The sequence below is a fragment of the Gossypium arboreum genome, chromosome 5 (assembly GCF_025698485.1).
Source record: "Gossypium arboreum isolate Shixiya-1 chromosome 5, ASM2569848v2, whole genome shotgun sequence".
Taxonomy (NCBI): domain Eukaryota; kingdom Viridiplantae; phylum Streptophyta; class Magnoliopsida; order Malvales; family Malvaceae; genus Gossypium; species Gossypium arboreum.
Genome location: NC_069074.1, coordinates 1,057,299 through 1,076,118, shown reverse-complemented (window position 1 = coordinate 1,076,118; position 18,820 = coordinate 1,057,299). Strand labels below are relative to the sequence as shown.

General features: G+C 31.0%; 5 protein-coding genes across 6 annotated transcripts; 3 read left to right on the top strand and 2 right to left on the bottom strand.

The window, feature by feature from the left end:
- Nucleotides 1-646: 646 nt before the first annotated feature.
- LOC108486801 (60S ribosomal protein L31-like) lies at nucleotides 647-2,324 on the top strand. Its single transcript, XM_017791042.2, has 3 exons — nucleotides 647-792; nucleotides 938-1,048; nucleotides 1,859-2,324. The coding sequence occupies exons 2-3, from the start codon at nucleotides 966-968 to the stop codon at nucleotides 2,139-2,141; spliced, it is 366 nt and encodes a 121-aa protein (XP_017646531.1). The 5' UTR covers nucleotides 647-792; nucleotides 938-965; the 3' UTR covers nucleotides 2,142-2,324.
- Nucleotides 2,325-2,490: 166 nt separating this feature from the next.
- LOC108486800 (uncharacterized) lies at nucleotides 2,491-4,452 on the bottom strand. The gene is made up of 7 exons (XM_017791041.2): nucleotides 4,189-4,452; nucleotides 3,998-4,059; nucleotides 3,788-3,871; nucleotides 3,509-3,563; nucleotides 3,215-3,350; nucleotides 2,933-2,983; nucleotides 2,491-2,852 (listed from the first exon to the last, which is right to left on the bottom strand). Exons 1-7 carry the CDS (start codon nucleotides 4,319-4,321, stop codon nucleotides 2,753-2,755), a joined length of 621 nt encoding a protein of 206 aa, XP_017646530.1. The 5' UTR covers nucleotides 4,322-4,452; the 3' UTR covers nucleotides 2,491-2,752.
- A 1,002-nt stretch (nucleotides 4,453-5,454) lies between these two features.
- LOC108484280 (40S ribosomal protein S30) lies at nucleotides 5,455-6,166 on the top strand. The gene is made up of 3 exons (XM_017788011.2): nucleotides 5,455-5,590; nucleotides 5,686-5,823; nucleotides 5,942-6,166. The coding sequence occupies exons 1-3, from the start codon at nucleotides 5,587-5,589 to the stop codon at nucleotides 5,986-5,988; spliced, it is 189 nt and encodes a 62-aa protein (XP_017643500.1). The 5' UTR covers nucleotides 5,455-5,586; the 3' UTR covers nucleotides 5,989-6,166.
- Nucleotides 6,167-10,366: 4,200 nt separating this feature from the next.
- Nucleotides 10,367-12,912, bottom strand: LOC108483969 (IAA-amino acid hydrolase ILR1-like 4). The gene is made up of 5 exons (XM_017787539.2): nucleotides 12,321-12,912; nucleotides 12,044-12,169; nucleotides 11,578-11,892; nucleotides 11,138-11,266; nucleotides 10,367-10,965 (listed from the first exon to the last, which is right to left on the bottom strand). Exons 1-5 carry the CDS (start codon nucleotides 12,678-12,680, stop codon nucleotides 10,561-10,563), a joined length of 1,335 nt encoding a protein of 444 aa, XP_017643028.1. The 5' UTR covers nucleotides 12,681-12,912; the 3' UTR covers nucleotides 10,367-10,560.
- A 1,341-nt stretch (nucleotides 12,913-14,253) lies between these two features.
- LOC108485412 (vacuolar protein sorting-associated protein 32 homolog 2-like) lies at nucleotides 14,254-17,333 on the top strand. Of its 2 annotated transcripts, XM_017789246.2 has the most exons (8): nucleotides 14,254-14,399; nucleotides 14,555-14,658; nucleotides 15,359-15,458; nucleotides 16,148-16,233; nucleotides 16,324-16,415; nucleotides 16,580-16,694; nucleotides 16,811-17,006; nucleotides 17,160-17,333. In XM_017789246.2, the coding sequence occupies exons 2-7, from the start codon at nucleotides 14,587-14,589 to the stop codon at nucleotides 17,003-17,005; spliced, it is 660 nt and encodes a 219-aa protein (XP_017644735.1). In that variant the 5' UTR covers nucleotides 14,254-14,399; nucleotides 14,555-14,586; the 3' UTR covers nucleotide 17,006; nucleotides 17,160-17,333. The 2 variants fall into 2 exon arrangements, with proteins under 2 accessions (XP_017644735.1, XP_017644734.1); XM_017789245.2 differs by having other exon boundaries at nucleotides 14,258-14,399; nucleotides 14,558-14,658; nucleotides 16,811-17,333.
- The last annotated feature ends 1,487 nt before the right edge of the window (nucleotides 17,334-18,820 follow it).

Here is an 18,820-nt window from a genome sequence, read left to right as displayed (position 1 = left end):
ATATATATATATATTTATTATTTAAATAATTATTCTTTATTTAATTGAGTACATATTTAAAATTATAAAATATTAATAATATTTTTTAAAACTGGCTGAAATGGGTTTCGCAGTATAGTTTTATATTTTTATATTTTTTAAAAATTTTGGTTAATTAAACAGAATTATTACAAAATATATATATTTTTTATTTTTCTGAAAACAAAGGACTTTATAATAAATAAAATTTATGACATCCACTTCGTGGGTGTAAAATAATATTTTAAAATGATAATATTTATTAAAATAAATATATTATGAAAGAAAGATAAATTAAAATTTAGAAATAATTTTTTAAAATAATGATTATTTTTGTGATATTTATTTATTAGTCAAGATAAAAGAAAAATAATAACATTAAGTGCGTAATTCTTTTTGTTATAATAATTTGGTGAATTTGATACCCATTTAGTCGTTTTATATCTCATATCTTGTTGATTCATAAATCAACACCAATATAATGAAAGATTTATTTAATATAAATACACCGTCTAATTATCCTTAATTGCATTTTATATTATATTAATATACTCGATTTGGTTTTTGGACATTTCTTTTATTGATTTATTAGTGCCTTTTACCATGGACATGGATGTCATAGTGAAGGCCCAATCAAAGTGGAGGTCCACAGTCCATTATATTTTCAAACGACACCGTTTCACATTAGGGTTTTTTGCGTTTCGTTTTTAGCTCAGCTCTCCTCCTCACTTTCGCACCACCTCTCTTTTGTGTAGCAGCTTCAAACGCCACCAGGTCCTCAATGCTCCACCTCCGTTTGAATTCCAAAAATTCCAACTAAAAACTGGATCTTTTTTGAAGCAACTACAAACTGTTTTCTCTTTTTTTTTTTAATATATTAACAGTTTATTTTGAACTAACAAGGGGTGAGTGAATGCAGGTAAGGACTGACTCTAGAGTGAGTAACAATGGTTGAGAAAACAAGAGGAAGAAAGGAAGAGGTGGTGACCAGAGAGTACACCATTAACCTTCACAAGCGCCTTCATGGCTGGTAACTTATCTTTTCATTCTCATTCATTCACTCTCCTTTTTCCTCCTTTTCTTAGTATTGTACTCCATGTTTATTGGGTTTCTGTTTGGTTGTAAAGCTGGTTGCTTGAGTTATTTACTCTTTCCAATGTTCCCATATTGTGTATCAATCGTATTGTTAATTTAACCTCTAAGTGTACATGGAATCCAAGTTCGCATAAGTGGATTAGCTATTACAGTCATAACGGTTTTCATTGTGACAAGGAATCATTTAGAGTTGGATGTAAGTGATTGTGAGATTCATGATGCTTTGAATGAAATGTTTTTGCACTGTCCATTAATGGATATTCGTGAGATTCATAATGGTGGTGTTGCCTTTGTGTGTAACATTGTGCTTTGAAGTTGAAGGAATGGATTTTAATTAGAGGAAAATAATGCTATACAAATGTCAAATATTGCATTATCACGGTATGCAAGTTTTGTTCTCTTAACATTAATAGCTTTACTATACTTCCGCTGTTAAATTGGGTGGAATAAGTTATTTCTAACTCTGTAGCTTAGTATACCTTTGTTTGGAAGTAGAGTATTGTTTAGCACTATTGTTGGAAAACAACAATGGTTTAGAAATATCGTTTCTTAGCCTAACTATGTCTAAATTGGCTCTTTAAATAGTAAGAGCTACATGTTTGTAGCTTCAACAGGTTAGTTTTTGTTTACAGTTGACTCGGATGAGTTGTGGTGGAACCAGTGAGAGCAGCTTTTCCTCCACAATGGTGAAAGGTTTTTGAGTAACTTATTTTTTATTTATCTTCATTTTAATGTCTTGAAACAGCACATTCAAGAAGAAAGCTCCCAAGGCTATCAAGGAGATCAGGAAGTTTGCAGAAAAAGCCATGGGGACAAAGGATGTGAGAGTTGATGTCAAGCTGAACAAGCACATCTGGAGCAGAGGGATCCGAAGTGTCCCGAGAAGGATTAGGGTTTGCATCGCTCGCAAGAGAAATGACGATGAAGATGCCAAGGAGGAGCTTTACTCTCTAGTAACGGTTGCTGAAATCCCAGCTGAAGGATTGAAGGGTTTAGGCACCAAGGTCATTGATGACGATGAGGAATAATTTTTATCTGTCTCTTGTTTACTTGCATTTTGTTCTCCTACAAGTTTCATCAGAGTTTTGACTAGTTTTACAATTGTGACATTAAAAATATTTGGTTTGTGTTATTTAGATTCTTAAGCTTGTCGCTTTATTTTAGAGCTTTATAAATAGATTCAAATGATGAGTGTTTGGATTTATGTTAAATTTTCTGGAACTTCTCACTCGTTTTAGCTCTCGTGAACAATATGGTTACAACTGGCCAATACACATGAACATTAGGAAAGCACCAAGTTTTATTAACGATTATGTCCCAATGGGGAAGGTGTCATATAAGTAACAAATGGTTTTTTATTAGAAAATAAACACGAAATTGTTAAAATATATGAGGTATCATATTTATACAAATATATTATAATGAAGTCACAAGTATGATAAGAAAAAAAAGAACTTACATAGGATTCCAAGTCCAAAACTACAACCATTGGCATCATCATTCTTTCTTTCTATTCTCCAAAACAACCTCTCTCGTTTTCCAAATCATCTTTCGAGACTCAGATTTGGAGAAAAAAAACATCCAAATGAGAAAAAACAATTGAACAGAGTTCTGCCAAAACCAAAATGGCCTGATACCTCTAGCCGGCTTTGAATGCATACATATAGCTTCTGAGCTTTCTTACTTCTTCTGATGACTCAGAAAGGAGATTATCAACATAGAGACATACCCCAGCTCCACTGCAAGTTCGTTGCACAGGTAAGAATTTGATATGCATTATATGAAGATGAAAGAAAGTTCAGAGAAATAGAGCATATACCATAAGGGCCCGAGAGGAAGCCAGATAACATCCCAACGGAATTTTGGCATTCTACCATGCAAATTATCATATAGCATCAGTTAGCTTGTGACGGGGTATTAGATATTAGAACATCCAGATTGATGAATCCAAAGATAAACTTCAGCAAAACCAAGAATTTCTCAAAATTATCTTAATTAAGTATCATATATTGTTCTAACAAATTTCCATGGAACAATCAAGACAACCAATACAGATAACAAAAATCAAATTTGGGAATTAAAATTCGAAACTCGTATGTACCTCAGCATATAGTATACCCAGAAAATTGCAAGCACAAGGCCAATTGAGCATGAGTACCATATCCACTTTCTGTGATCCTTTGAATTATTGAATAGACCCATAATGGCCATTGAGCATGCCAAAACAGCTAGCCAATCTGTTAACATATAAGCTTTAGTAAATTTGCTGTATCTAACAGTGAGCAAAACCATATCAGATATGTTGAATGTAATATTGGAAAATATCTAAAACCAAATCAGGCATGACAAGGCAATAAATGAATACATATTGATGAAGATAAGCAAGGTGTCAAACCTGCAGTTATTATTATCCATGAATCAACATCTTCCATGAAGTAAGCATGGTACCGCTGTTAATCAAATTGCAACCACAATGTAATAAGAAAAAGGAAATAAATGGTATACGATCAACCGATGGACTCACAAAATTAATACAATTGTAAAGCAATGTGTATCATGGACCTTTCATAATCCAATTACATTATCAATTCCATAAGTTTTATGATCTGCAATGGTGATAAGCTTTTGGCCCAAGTTAAGGTATTGGGTATTATCTATATGAGTAAATTCATACCAGTTCCCATGGAAATAAGGTCTGCTGATAGATTGAGTATAGAAGAAACGCCGAGTAACAAAAGAGAAGTGCTGCAAACACGCTCTATAGATAAAAAAATAAAATAAAGTAATTACTAAGTATGGATAATGAAAGCAAAGAAATTAGGGTTGGAAATAAAAGATCTTTTTTTTTTTTAATTTTAAGATTATGAAACAGCAAATAGACGACCTTCCATTGTAGACTTTGGTGAGCTTGCATTTTTTCAAGAGAACGAACCAACTCCTCTTGTTCTGTCAATTTCAAAACAAACAGAACAAAATAAATAAATAAACAAATAAAAAACTCCCTTTTTTGGATCATTATAAATCGATTAAACAGATTTGATATCTGGGGAAAAAATGTAAAAGGGAAAGACAGACCGTTGATATCCATGGGACGAGCATCGTCGACGGTGGGGAGAGAGAACTTATCATCTTCGGAATTTCGAATTTGTCTCGCCAGTTTCCTCATTTTTAAAATCAATTGGTGAGCCGTCTTCAATTGAAAACTCATACAAGATGGCCAGGGTGTTGAGCTTGTTACTTGAATCTCGAAGCTCCAATGTAAACAAGGGCAACTATACGCCGTCGTTTACGACTCAATCTTCAATATTCTATACGTTTTTTTTTTTTCTGAAATATCAATATTCAATACTTAAGAATTGGGGATTTTGCGTCTAATTTTTTAAACTTTTAAGGATATAACAAGCATATAATTTTCTTTATATATTTATTTTAATTATTAAATTTTTATTTTTAACAATAAATTATTTTAATGTGCTTTATTTAAAAAATAATAATAGCTATAAAATTAAATCTATTAGATAAAACTAAAACACATATTATTATTATTATTCAAATTTTATTTATTTAAGGAGCAATAAATTGTTACGCAAACGTATTTAGAAAGAGGTTTAGAATGTAAAGTAAAAACCGAAAGTGTCACCCTTACAACCCTTGCTCTAATTCCATTCCAAATTTTACTAACTAGATATTTCTACTTGCAAGCAACATCTGAGTTTCAGCAGCTTCCTCCACCTCTAGTTGCAACTTAAATTGCATTAGTGGAGTACATAAGCTTTAATCCAAGCTATCCCCAAAAGAGCCAGCTTGGACTAGAAGAGCCCTTACATATTGTAGTATGCAAACATGGTTACAACATTCTTCATGTCCCTATAGAAATAAAAACTTTCAGACGAGCACACAGAGTGACATTGAATTCCTCGACAATTATCCAATGATTATCATTAATCCTATCCTGAATATCCTTAACATGCTCCCACAATTGTCTTATTCCATCTCTTATCATTTTTACCATAAACACTAAACATAAAAACTTTTTGTGAATCAATGCTAAAACTACAAGTGATGCAGTGATCAATAATAACATCTACTAAATCCATCCACATAATCCAAATTATTTAATTAAATATTATTTATTTTATTAAGATTTTTAATTAAATATGGGAAAAAAATGAAATTAGTCTCTAACATCTCTTAAAACTAGATGACGGGCTCACAAAATTTCCTTTGAAAGTCCACTAGAAAGCCCAAATACGACGCCATACCAACCGAATGATACGGCTTTATTCGGGCTATTGAAAGGTCCAAATTCAACTTTATCGTATCAAGCCAGCCCAAAATATTAACAACTCTATATAAGCTTACCAAAACCCTAACCATAAATTTCCCTTGCTCATTCTCTGCTCACCGCCATAAGCGAAATCAAAAGCCAGCAGCGCAGCAGCTAAAAGAGCAGTCTTTTGACAATTATTCGCCATGGGTAAATCTTGAAATCTTCATTTTTTAGCTTCTCTTCATTGTATTAGGTCCTTTTTTTTGGTGTTGATCATATCGAATCGTGTTTTGTTATTTCAGGTAAGGTTCACGGATCTCTAGCTCGTGCCGGGAAGGTGAGAGGCCAAACTCCTAAAGTGGCCAAGCAAGACAAGAAGAAGAAGCCCCGTGGCCGCGCTTACAAGCGGATGCAATACAACCGACGCTTCGTCACCGCAGGTGTTTATTTTTTTCTCTCTCTTTCAGTTTCCTTTATTTTTTTTTATTTGGTAATCGACTAGGCAAATCACTGAAACTAAATGATAGTTAATAATGAGTTTTTGGGAATTTTTTACAGTGGTTGGATTTGGCAAAAAGAGGGGACCTAACTCATCTGAGAAGTAAGAGATCTATGTAGGTGAAGAAGGCAAGAAGCCTTGTTGAAAGCTTTGATGGATTTTAAGTCTTTGTTTTCTTTTGGTAATGTTTTTATGATATTGGTTTCAAGGATTGGATTGAACTGCCATTTTGTTTGCTAGATATTATGTGATATTGTTATCAATTATCTTAATTTTTGGTTTAAGTTTCGATTCCTCTTCATCCATGCTGTAATTGACTTGCCGCTCCCCTCCCTGCATTCACTGCCGAAACTAATTGTTCTACTAGTTAGGGCTGAATGGAGAATGATTTGAAATACTACTATCTGAGAATGTGGAGTCCAAAATAATGAACGAATGGATAGATTATTTTCGTTTTATGTAATTGATTTCCCACTTGATTCTTCTATATGTTCTCGTGATCATGGAAATTTAAATTTAGTCTTTGAATTCATTATTTTGTGGGTCTGCAATGATTATCATGTTCTTGAATAATCAGCCTAACCTCTTTCAATAGGAAGAACCGGTCATATGGTACGAGTTACGGGGGTCTATATTCTTTTTTAATACCATTCTGCATTTTGTTTTGGGAAGTCTCTTTAAATAATTTTAGGAGAAATTCCTAACAAAGAATATTATTTATCTGTAAATATGAACATAAGGAATCTTTTTAAAATTTGATTTTTACTCTCCTTTTTTAATTTCAGGAGCAACTTCAAATTTGTTTTTCACTTTAATAATGGAAATCGAATCAGGAGTGAAGGGTTTGAAATTTTCAACTTTAAGGTTCAATTTGGTGTTTTTGGTTCAAATAAGCACGCGAAACATGAACTTTAATGACTCATTACATCAAATTGAATCTTGAAAGACGGATATCAAGTTTGATAAAAAAAAAAAAGGTTTTAGCATAGCAATAAACAAAACACAATAGATAGCTTTTATAAGTCTTGGCATAGTAACAATCTAATGTTGATAGATAGTTTTAGTTTTTTATTCTTTTTAATAGTAATGCGTTATGTTTACAAAAATTACAATAATGCATTTAATATTCACGATACAAACTCTTATCATTTATTTGTTGTCACTTTTAATTAAAGAGTTTATTATCTTACCTACAAATTTTATCATTTATTAGTTGTCGTTTTTAACCAAAGAACACAAAGAAAGTTCTGTTTTGTTAAAACACTAACTACCTACTTTACTAATGACATATATTAACAAAGAAAGCTATTTGTCAATATATTATCCACATGCGACTTTTTTCTTAAGAAAGCATAACTAGCATAGATATTAACACAACATTAATAGTGTTGTTGAGAGTGCGATATGAAGTTTAGAAAGAAATTATTTTGCTCAAATAAAATTATAATCTAGATTTATTAAGCTCCTACACTCCATTTTAAGAGGTGATTGATTATTTTCTTTATTCAAGTTTTTTTTACAACTATTACATTTTTAAAGTTCTCTTTGTCACTCTTATATTTGTTTTTTTAAGGTTTGCTTAGTTAAAAAAAAGTATAATATAAATAATTTTAAAATTTAGAGATAAAGAAAATAACTAACATTATTTATTAAGTAAATTTTAAATAAAAATTTAAAAAGTATTAGTAAGATAACAAAATAGAAAAAAAAGAGTTAATTATTTAGTTGATAATTCAATTTTGTTCAACACATATGACATGATATTTGATTAAATAAATTTAATGCTAACAATTAGAACTATGTACTAACAAAATTCTAGTACAGTAACATTCAATACAATTCAAGAAGACTATTGGGATGTCGTTGTTAATCATTTTAGGGATTTTAGCAACTGAAACTTTGAGACTACACCTCCTAATTTCTTGCAAAGCGCGAAACAAATTTTCTTTTAATATGCACAAATTTGAATATAAATGAGATTGAGTATTCTATTAAAAAAATCACCTCGAATAAGCTTAAACAACAAAATAGTACCTCAACTATACTAAAAAAAATAGAGTTTCTATTGAAAATCCATGTTGAAGAAATAAAAAAAAAAAAGTTAGGACTAAACAAAACTAGATAGAGGGAGAAGGATTAATAAGGATTTGAGGCAGAAAATATAGCTGACATAAAAGCTTGTAGGCATTGTTGGTAAAAAGGCAAAAACATGGATGATCATCATTAGAAAAAGAAAAGGAAATATAATAATAAAATCAAATTAAAAATCAGAAAATCAGGAAGCTTTAGTCCTCCACGAGCTCTTATTTCCTTATTTTCTTATTTCTTCCTCATTTTCTGGGTTTTCAATATAAACTTTATTTTCTTAGATAATTTTTTTATATTTTTTTAAGATTGATATTTTAAAAGTCTTTTTAGGTTTTCTATATCCCTGTATAAGAAAAGAATCAGGTGAAGAAAGAAGAAGATTGGAAACTTGAAGATGGTAGAAACAGTTGAAACTGAAAGATGATAAAATGATGGAAACTTTGCACAAGGAAGCATTGTTGAGTATTTGGTTGACGAGAAAATGTAAGAAAATCTCATAAAAATGGTTTGATGACAATAAAACATAAGAAGATGAGTAAAATAAATAGAGGTTTACGTGGCAAGTTATGATTGGCTGAATTTTTTTTAACAGAACTAACATTTTAGGTAAAATGGATAATAGTTTAATAGGTTAAGTAACAATTTTGACCCAAAAAAATGTTTCAGTACCAATTTAAGAAAATTAGTGTAGTTTAGATACCATTTTGCTGTTCAAGCCCTTCAAATATTATAGTTGCACCTCTCTGGGTTCCATCTCCTCCAATAATGTAAACTTGATTGATGCCTTGATTTTGAATACTATCAACAATTTTTTATGTATTGTAACCACCTCATGATGTCTCAAGGATTGTTCCACCATGTTTATGAATGTCATTAGCAACCTTGAGGTCTAAGTTGGTAAGTTGAGTACTTGAATCGTTACATGCAATAACCATGAACCATTAATATGTTTTTAATTAAGTTATTGATTTGTGTTTTGTAGAAAAAATATATAAAAATGATAACTTGCATATATCCCTGCTAATTATTACATTTTTAAACTTTTGTTTTTCACTCCTATATTTGTTTATTTTTTTATTATTTAAGGTTTGTTTAATAAAAAGTGTTATATAAATAATTTTAAATTTTAGAGATAAAAGATATTTGTTGTTTTTAAATATATATTGGATCTATAAAAGCAAGCCTAAGACAAGATATCTGTGCTACCCGAATTATTAACACAATCACACCAACAAACAGATCATCGATTATCCAAAATTAAAACAATTAACCCAACTAATTTTTCTAGAAATGTCATTGAATAAGATATTTACTTGATTACTTTAAAAATATCTATTAACCTTTTAATTTTTAAAGTTTAAAGAAAATAATAATTAAGACTTATTTATTAAGTAAATTTTAAATAAAAATTAAAAAATTATTAATAAGATAACAAAATAACAAAAAAGTTAATTATTTAGTAAATAATTTAATACTAACAAATCAAAACTTAATTTACCTTTTTATTTAGATAGTACATAGACTAGGAGAATAGTTGTACAAATGAGGAAGATGTCTCCTTTATATAGATCAAATCCCTTCAATTAGATGGCTAACATTTATTACATCCGATGATTAAAATTATGCCGCCAAATAGTCTTAACAATTTTACACATTGTTAAAGTAATTTATTACTTCCGGAAAATTCTACTCAATTCTATAAGATTCTGGTCTCTATTTTAGACTTTAAAACTCTTTGAGGCCTCATAGTCTCTTCCAACACATTCTTGCCACATAACAAAATCGTTAGGCTCTTCTTAAAAGTGCATCGTTTCGAACTTGTTACACTTGTGAGAGCCTCCCTAGGGATTGGGCCCCCATTTGCATTCTAGTGGCTTCTGTGGACACTAGGTGGGGCCTACTTTGCACATTTGGGGAGCCTGTTTGAGCAGTAATAATAATAAGGTTAAAATACAAAAATAATTATGTTATACTTTGGTCATTTAATTCTTAATTTTTCTCATTTAGCTATTAAATTTTTCAAAATTAAATATTTTAGTCATTCTCTCATTAATTGTCATAGCTGATGTTTAGTTTAGTAACAAATTTAACCCTTTAATATTTATACATTTTTATCAATTTTATCCTAAATATAAAAAATCAACAAATTTAACCCTTAATGTTTATAAATTTTATCATTTCTATTTAAAAATTCAAAATTCAAAATCTATCCCCTCAAATCTTGATGTACCAACAAAATTATGACGACAATTAAATCAAGATATGTCGACAAACACCTTAATTTATTATGAACTCAACATCCATTTTCCGTTGGGGTTGAGCAAAATGAAAAAAGCAAAGAGCAATCAATAGCATGCTTGTAATCAAGTTTCAATCAATGTGCATCCAGAGAAATGTTTAAAAATATTGGCATTTTCCTAACTTAATGCCTTCATTTATCCATAACAAATACTGACAGGAGTCACAGGACAACATTGTTGAATGAAGCATTATGAGTTTCGAACGGTATGCTCCATCCACATATAAATTCAAAACAGTTTGTATGAGCCATACAAGTAGATATGTGCATGACATCGCAGAAGTTTATCACTCAGAGTTCATCATGAAAACTTCCTTCCGGTGGTGAAGTATGTTTGGGTGGATTTTCCGAGAGGTAAGTTGTTGCCAATGATGCATGAAGAGCTGCACCATATGGAAATACATCTTCATTAACCGTATAGTAGGGTGAGTGCCCTGATTGAAGTGGTCCTTGAGTTTCGTTCTTCATTCCAAGAAAGAAGAAAAGTCCTGGAATCACCTCCGAAAAGAATGCAAAGTCCTCTCCTCCCATATTAGCTACTGCTTCTACCACATTATGCACGCCCAACATTTCCACTGCAACCTTTCTGAAATGCTCATGCAACTCTTTGTTGTTGAAGCACACAGGGTAAGAGGAACTTTCATGGAATATGACTTTAGTATTGCATCTCTGTACAATTGCTTGCTTCGTAATAACCTGCAGCTTCGCATTGTAAGTTAACATTTATCACAGAGTACTCTATAACAGAAGTTCCATTCTCCTCTTCCACTCTTAAAAGCAGGAAAAGAAAATTCCCTCCTGAAGTCCAATGCAGATGGAAAAGAAGCCATCTTAAGCTTCCAACAAGCTATTCTCGTAATAAACATACCTCCTCGATCCTTTGTTTAAGTTGAACAAAGGTTTCTGTCGAAAATGCCCTAAAAGTGCCACCGATGGTAACAGAATCTGGAATGACGTTAAATGCACCACCTCCTTGGAATTTTCCAATGCTAACCACCTTAACAAGATCATATTTTTTAAGCTAGTTAAATTGAAATTTTTTATCTTGGCATTTAAGCAATAACAGAAATGAAATTCACAAGGATCTTGAATACAAGTAAAATCTTACCAAGAGTCAGAGAAATTAACATAATATCTATAGCACAATTTATAAGTGAAATGCATTTGCTTTGAAATCAAAAGAGGGAAAAAAAGCAATAAAAGTTTCATTATACCAAACCATAAATTGCAATGCTGTAAAATTGCATACGGGTTATGTACACTTCGATGGAGTTAGTGAAAGTTTGACAAAACTTTTGAAGGGATTACCTGAGAATCCAAGGGATCAGCTTCACGTGAAACTAGATGTTGCAAACTAACAATCACATTGGAAGCAGCTAAAATTGGGTCTACTGTATGCTGAGGAAGTGCGGCATGTCCCCCCTTTCCATTTATTACAGCTTCAAAGAAACTGGTTGCAGCTAAAATCGGGCCAGGACGGGACGCTACAACACCAATCGGGAATTTAATAGATACATGGAGTGCAAAGATGGCATCAACGTTATCTACTGCCCCAGCATCTAACATTTTTTTGGCTCCCCCACCCCCTTCTTCAGCCGGTTGAAAAATAAGAACAACTGTTCCCTATTAAACACCGGTTTTATATTTAGCATGAACAGCAGATGTATCAAACCATGCAAACTGTTCCCTATTATCACCACTTAACATATTAGGAAGCTAATATTTTGCAGAGGCTACATTAATTAACATGGAAAAAATAATAATTGCAAGGAACCTGTAAGTCATTTCGATGTTCTTGAAGCATCTTTGCAGCACCAAGAAGCATAGCAACATGAGCATCATGTCCACAAGCATGCATCTTTCCAGGAACCTTACTCTTATGTTCCCACTCTACCAGCTCCTGTAATTTAAAACAACAACAACAACAACATTCCATCACATCAAACTCATGTATAAACTGCACTGAATATTTAAGCACTAATCTAATATTAAGGTATTGGTATTTTTTTTATTATCGATTGACTAAAATCAACAATATTAAAACAGACTACCTCCATGGCAAGAGCATCCATATCTGCTCTAAGTGCGACAAAAGGAGGCTTGCCAGTGCCAATATAGCCAACAACACCAGTAACAGCAACTGGGTATTTGTAAGGGATCCCCATCAGATCAAGCTCGGCTCTTATAAGCTTACTAGTCTCAAACTCTTCATAACCAAGCTCGGGATTCTCGTGTATTTTTCTTCTAATACCAACCATCCAATCCATAATCTCTGGTTTCTTTGCAAAATCAAGGAAGTCGGGTCGGATTTGAGCGAATACTTCCTTGTTTAGTGAAGGGGTTGAAGAAATGGGTATTGGCATAAATGAATGGAGAATGAAAATCAGGAAAACCAATTTGAGGAAAGCCATGAAGAAGAAATTAAAATGGATTCGTAATTTGGGTTTGAATGCGAGGAAGTGAATGAAACCAATGGCCTCCCTATGGAGAGAAGGCCAGAATAGACAGTGGAGCAGAAAAAAGTTGCTAATTACAGACGGTGGAGCAGAAACAATGTTGTTCGGTTTAGGGTCAACGTACGGTGAAAACAGTAACTCTATTTACATTATCATGAGAAGTTTACCTATGTATCTATACATAAGGTTCTTTTATTAAATTCTATTATTAGTCCCTGTCTTATGTAGAGGTACTTTAATTTGATATTTTTAATTTTGTGGGTTTGGGTTAATAAAATCTGCTTCAACTTGTCATTATTTGTTTTTGAATCTTCTTTTTATATCTGAGAAAACTGTTGATGCTTTGATAGTACCATCACCCATTTACAGGAATATGATTACCAATTTACAAGAAATAATATCAACTTTTACACATCAATTGATTATTTCTTTTATCCATGTGTGATTTTTATTGAATAAAATTATTAAATTGTTATAATTTGTTAATGTAAAAGTTTAAATTTATTAAATTATTTAAAAATTAAATAAATTAGTATAATGTATAATTCTTTGAGGGCTAAAAGGATTATTGTACAATTAAAAAATACTATTTAATCATTATTGTTAACAATTTTTCGGAAAACTATCAAAGAAAATCAAAAGAAAACATTAGTGATGAAATTGAATATTTTATGTTTGGTAATTAAAAATAAAATAGACTAATAATCGGATGACTAATCTTACAATTTATCCTATTTTAAGGATAGTTTGCCTTTTCATACCTTTTATTTTATAAAATAAAAATACAAAAATTTGAACTTGAGAAATTATGATTTATGACATCTCTACTTAGTTTTTTATATAAATTCATTTATTAACTAATTACATTTTCAGCTATTTCAATATTGTAAAATAATCTAATATATATTTCAAATTTCGATAATGATAAGAAATGCTAAAAAATAATTTCTCCACTGACCTGTTTAATTAAAAATTTGTTTCATATATTATTTTAAAATAAAACATGAATAACTTATAAAACAATTATCTATTTAATTGAGAATTATCAACTATATTTTAATAAATTTATAAAATACGAAAAGTTAATCACTAAATTTATTTTTCAAGAATATCTTAGAAAACTAAAAATTATTCATAAAATAAAAATATATAAAAATTATATATTATTTTGAAAAGAGAAATTTTAAACCCTAAAATAAATAACCATTATAAATAATACTTTTTGGTACAATATAATATAATATATAGTAAATTACACTAACAATCATTCAATTTTAAGGTAGCTGATAAAATAATCACTCAAATTTCAATTTAATAACTTAATTTTTGAAAAATAATAAAACAGTTACCACTAATCATTTTCCGTTACAAATATAACAGAGGTACCATTTTTCACCCCCTCTCTCATCCCTCTCCCTCTTCCCACTACTATAGAAAGTTAAGTGACTGAATTAATTAAAACTTTAATGACTGTTTTGTCAACTACCCTAAAATTAAGTCATTATTGGTGAATTTACCCTATAATATAATATTACTTCACTACTTAAATTAACCCAACAAAAAAATTAATTCTTTATCTCTCTTTTATTTCTATCGAAATCTGTTAAATAAAAATCCCCTCCCCCTTCTTTCGTCCAAGAAATCCAGAGATCTTTCAATCTCTCAATTTCACAGGTGGGAACTTTTCTCCCCTTCTGAATATTTTCGATTCTTTTCTTTTAAACGCTTATATTTAATTGCTTGAATATTCTTCTTCTTCTTCTTCTGTTTTCAACTGATGGATTATGTTTATTTTTTGTCTGATCACATTGGTGGTTGTTGTTAAACAGAAGATCGGGGGTTTAATCGCGGGGAATTCACCATGTTTAACCGGCTTTTAGGAAAACCCAAACAGGAACCAAATGCTCTAACCTCATTAGATAAATTACACGAGGTATATGCTAGATTTTTTATTATTGGGAATTCAGTTATTTGCTTTGGATTTATTTTGCGTTCTGCAAATTATTGAATTTTAAAATTGTCTTTTGTGCTATATCTCGAAACGTGAATTTCGATATTGGACTTTAGATTTCATATTTTGTATAAATTGTGGTCATGTATAAACAGTTATATAAATATAGATTACATCACGTGTGAATTAATTAAGGTTAAATGTGTCATGCATTTGAATAGGCGTTCAACAAATGCGTAATTTGAAAAATAATCATGAATGTTATTTAAATTTTTTCTGTTACTCAATTACACTATCTTCAAAATCCAAATCAATTGCTTGAAGTCCAAGTTTCCAAACACAATCCTAGTGGATTCGGTGCTTTGAAGTTTAGCAGCCATGATTGGTTTGAACTCTTAAATTTTTGCAGTAAAGTAAGTAATTTTCTAAACATGAGTATAGTACAAATTATTACCACCGAATTTAAGTATTAAAAGAAAATCTTTTGTGTGTGTGTACATATTCCTTGTTGATCTCACTGAAATTTGACAGCATGACGGAGATTGATGTTTTTATAGGAATTTTGTCAATGTTGTGCTGCGAACTGAAAATGGGACTCTTTATTTGTTTCCACTGATTAATGTACATTGTTTCTCTTCTACCTTTTGCGTAACTGAAGACTATATTGATCTCCATCATGTAGACCCTCGAAATGCTAGAGAAAAAGGAAAAAGTACTTCTGAAGAAGGCTTCTGCAGAGGTTGAAAAGGCCAAGGAATTCACCAAAGCGAAAAACAAGAGAGGTATAGTTGCAATATATGCAGAAATATATATCAAGTTTCAGTGGAACAGGCTGACTTTTGATTTTGTGAATCATAGTAGCTTTCATGTTTGGTTTCTTGATGTGTCAAAAGACAAAAAACTGTCTTGCAGCAGTACGATGTGATGGCTTCTAGCTTACTTATGTTGGAGTTTCATGAGTAATATTCATATTTTGTTAGCACTTATATTAGAAATTTGCTGGGTTTTTTTTTCTTTTCCTTTCTGTAAATAATTCTCCTCCCCCACTAGTTTCTATTCTTTTCAATTTCCAAAAGAAAGGAAAGAACACATTAGTGTAAAGATGCTCCAAAAGAGGTGGAAAAAAAAATTAATCCGCACTAATGTTCCACTGCATCTTGTCTCTATAGTCTTTTGTTTTCTTAGTAACTGTGATCTTTATGTTCTTCTGACATTTACTGATTTTCTGATGTAGATTAACATTTGTGTGCTTAGATTTAATTCTGATTTTCTAATTGCTAATGTGCTGGTGTCCTTTGCAATTTTTACATTCAAAATTGTACTCGTGTAGAAATAAGTTAAAATATTTTAGCTATGTATTCTTATATATAATGTGATATATTAATGATTACTTATTTTTAACCCATGTGTGTATCGGTTGCCAAATTTCTATTGTTTGGTCTTAGTACTTATTGATGCTAATCTTATGCAGCGGCTATACAATGCTTGAAGAGAAAAAGACTATATGAACAGCAAATTGAACAGCTTGGAAACTTCCAGCTTCGTATTCATGATCAGGTGAGCTTGAATTTGTCCCTAAGAGCCTTTTTTTTAGTTGCTACTGTTTCTGTTGAGGCCATAATTATTGCTATAAATCATCTTCTACAGATGATAATGTTAGAAGCTGCTAAAGCCACAACTGAGACTGTAGATGCATTGAGAAGTGGAGCATCTGCAATGAAGGCAATGCAGAAAGCAACGTATGTGATCGATATATTTCTACTGTTGCATTGTCATTCACCATTCTATTGGAGTGTGCTGACTTGCAAATTTATACTATCTAAATTAGCATTTTTGGGCCTTAATGAAGCTCGTGCTGGGAATAATTCTCATTGTTTTACTAAATGTATGACATTCTTTACAGGAATATAGATGATGTTGACAAAACAATGGACGAGATCAATGAACAAACCGAGAACATGAAACAGATTCAGGAAGCACTTTCAACTCCCATTGGAGCTGCTGCTGATTTTGATGAGGTTATTATTTTGTGATGCATTCTTTCTTCCCCTTTTCCCGCTATTGTCTAATGTTGATGAATACCATGTATAGCATTTATACACAGCTAAAAATGGTCAGAACTTTGATGCTGTAGGATGAATTGGAAGCGGAACTCGAAGAACTTGAAGGTGCTGAGTTGGAAGAACAGCTTCTCCAGCCTGCAACAACTGCTCCTGCTCCTGCAGCTGCGGTGCAGGCTCCTGCTGGCAGGCAACCAGCTCATAATGCTCCAAAGCGCACAGCTGAGGAAGATGAACTCGCAGCATTGCAGGCTGAGATGGCACTTTAAGGTAATTCACTCTTAGTTCAGTTTATTCTAGGGAGAATTACAGATGGATCTTATGGACTACTGCTCTGACAAATGGAGTTCACCATAGCCAGCCATGATGGGACCATTATTTGATGCTAATTATTTGATTTTATTATATATTTTTGTTATTCAGGCGTCTAGTAGAGAATTGGTTTTGTTCATGTTGCAAAACATGAGAGAGAAGCTACCACATTGTATTATTGAATCGTGCCTTTTAAATTTGTATGGCATTAATTGTTCAAAACATTCAATGTACATAAAAGATTGCAAGAACTTAAATAAAGGTTGCATTATTTTCTATGAATAATGAGTCTGGGTTTCCTGAATGATGACTGGATTTGGGAGGCGTGTCAATGTTAATCATTTTCTGGTGCCCGTAATTTTTATTGTTTATTATTGAGAAAATGTCAAAATTTTTTGGTAATATTTACTACACTTTTTCTACAAGTATGCTAAAAAAATTACAATTTTTTTTAAATATTTTTTTTAATATTTTATTACATCTTTATAGGACATTTGTCAATTTTTATCCTGTTTGTGGAATCTAAAACTGCATTGATGATTCAATAAAATCAATCTTTTGAAAAAATAATGTTAATGCTGAAGTATATCTAATCAATTTTATAATTTATTAAAGAGGAATGTAAAATTCTCATAAAAAAGTTTGCATTATATAACTATAAAAACCAAATAAAAAGTTTAATATTTATGAACATCAATAACTTAATTGCACTTTTTAGTATTTTATTTTTAAATGTAGTTTTAAAAATTTTATATTTTCAATCTTCTTTTCTATAGTGCAAGACTCCGAAGGCCAATTCTGGCACTTGACTTTACTAGGTTGCAGTAACATTGCTTTGCCGGCAAATAGCTATGGACAATTTCACAGCTTAATGATTTTATAGATTTGATAACTACTGAAAATTTCTTAATTTGTCATTTAAATACTAAGGAATGAGCAAAATTAAAGGGTATTGGAAAGAATAAAACTTTGAACTTAATTTGAAGGAAATTTAATTTTACATTCACCGAATTTAACATTTTGAGATAAAATTGTATTGTTGAATTGCATTTATATATTATGTTTGTTCATTTAAAAGCTTTATATTCTACTTGAAACTCAATTAATTAAAAATAAACTTAGTTGAACTTATGAGTTATAATCGAGCTAAACATTAATATATTCTAGTTTAATTTGCTGATTAACTCAAACATTTGTTTAAATTGGGAGATTGGTGAAATAAGATGAAAGATGACATCAAAGTAACAAAAATGTAGTAACATGTCAGAAAAGGAAATAAAGAAAAAAGAAGTGTTTTTTTCTTTTTGACATAATATTCATATTCATTGGATGAAGATACCAAAATTCATTTATCAATCTTTTTGAGTTTCTAGGTAGGTGGGGCTAAATTTGTAAATAGACAAAAAAACAAAGCCCATTGTTCTTATTTTTTTATTCTTCCTTCTAAGTTCATCAATTGGGAGTGGTATTTACGATTACCTACGTCTTCATTTCATTTCGAACATATATTGCAATACAGAATTAAGCTTTTAAATCCAATACCCATACTTTCTTATAGGGATCTAAATGATATTTTATAATAAAAACAGCAACCAAAAGTTGTGCTTGAAACAAATTACTTAACTTAGAAGCTACTTTTAACATCATTGTTCCTCGTATTCGGTCAATTGAATTGAAAACCAATGCAATTATTGTCAGAATTTGCCAGTAAGTTTCGTAATCATTTTCCCCAAACATTTAGTTCTTTTGATAAATTTAGTTCAATCCTCAAC

Excerpts from the sequence above, each read along its gene's own strand:
- LOC108484280 (XM_017788011.2), top strand. Across the intron at positions 5,824-5,941 it reads CCGACGCTTCGTCACCGCAG|TGGTTGGATTTGGCAAAAAG; the intron begins GTGTTTATTTTT and ends AATTTTTTACAG.
- LOC108486801 (XM_017791042.2), top strand. The coding sequence starts at position 966 with ATGGTTGAGAAAACAAGAGGAAGAAAGGAAGAGGTGGTGACCAGAGAG. Across the intron at positions 1,049-1,858 it reads CACAAGCGCCTTCATGGCTG|CACATTCAAGAAGAAAGCTC; the intron begins GTAACTTATCTT and ends GTCTTGAAACAG.
- LOC108485412 (XM_017789246.2), top strand. The coding sequence starts at position 14,587 with ATGTTTAACCGGCTTTTAGGAAAACCCAAACAGGAACCAAATGCTCTA. Across the intron at positions 14,659-15,358 it reads CATTAGATAAATTACACGAG|ACCCTCGAAATGCTAGAGAA; the intron begins GTATATGCTAGA and ends TCCATCATGTAG. Across the intron at positions 15,459-16,147 it reads CAAAGCGAAAAACAAGAGAG|CGGCTATACAATGCTTGAAG; the intron begins GTATAGTTGCAA and ends AATCTTATGCAG.
- LOC108486800 (XM_017791041.2), bottom strand. The coding sequence starts at position 4,321 with ATGAGTTTTCAATTGAAGACGGCTCACCAATTGATTTTAAAAATGAGG. Across the intron at positions 4,060-4,188 it reads TCGTCCCATGGATATCAACG|AACAAGAGGAGTTGGTTCGT; the intron begins GTCTGTCTTTCC and ends TGAAATTGACAG. Across the intron at positions 3,872-3,997 it reads ACCAAAGTCTACAATGGAAG|AGCGTGTTTGCAGCACTTCT; the intron begins GTCGTCTATTTG and ends TTTTATCTATAG.
- LOC108483969 (XM_017787539.2), bottom strand. The coding sequence starts at position 12,680 with ATGGCTTTCCTCAAATTGGTTTTCCTGATTTTCATTCTCCATTCATTT. Across the intron at positions 12,170-12,320 it reads TGGATGCTCTTGCCATGGAG|GAGCTGGTAGAGTGGGAACA; the intron begins GTAGTCTGTTTT and ends TTTAAATTACAG. Across the intron at positions 11,893-12,043 it reads AACATCGAAATGACTTACAG|GGAACAGTTGTTCTTATTTT; the intron begins GTTCCTTGCAAT and ends GGTGTTTAATAG.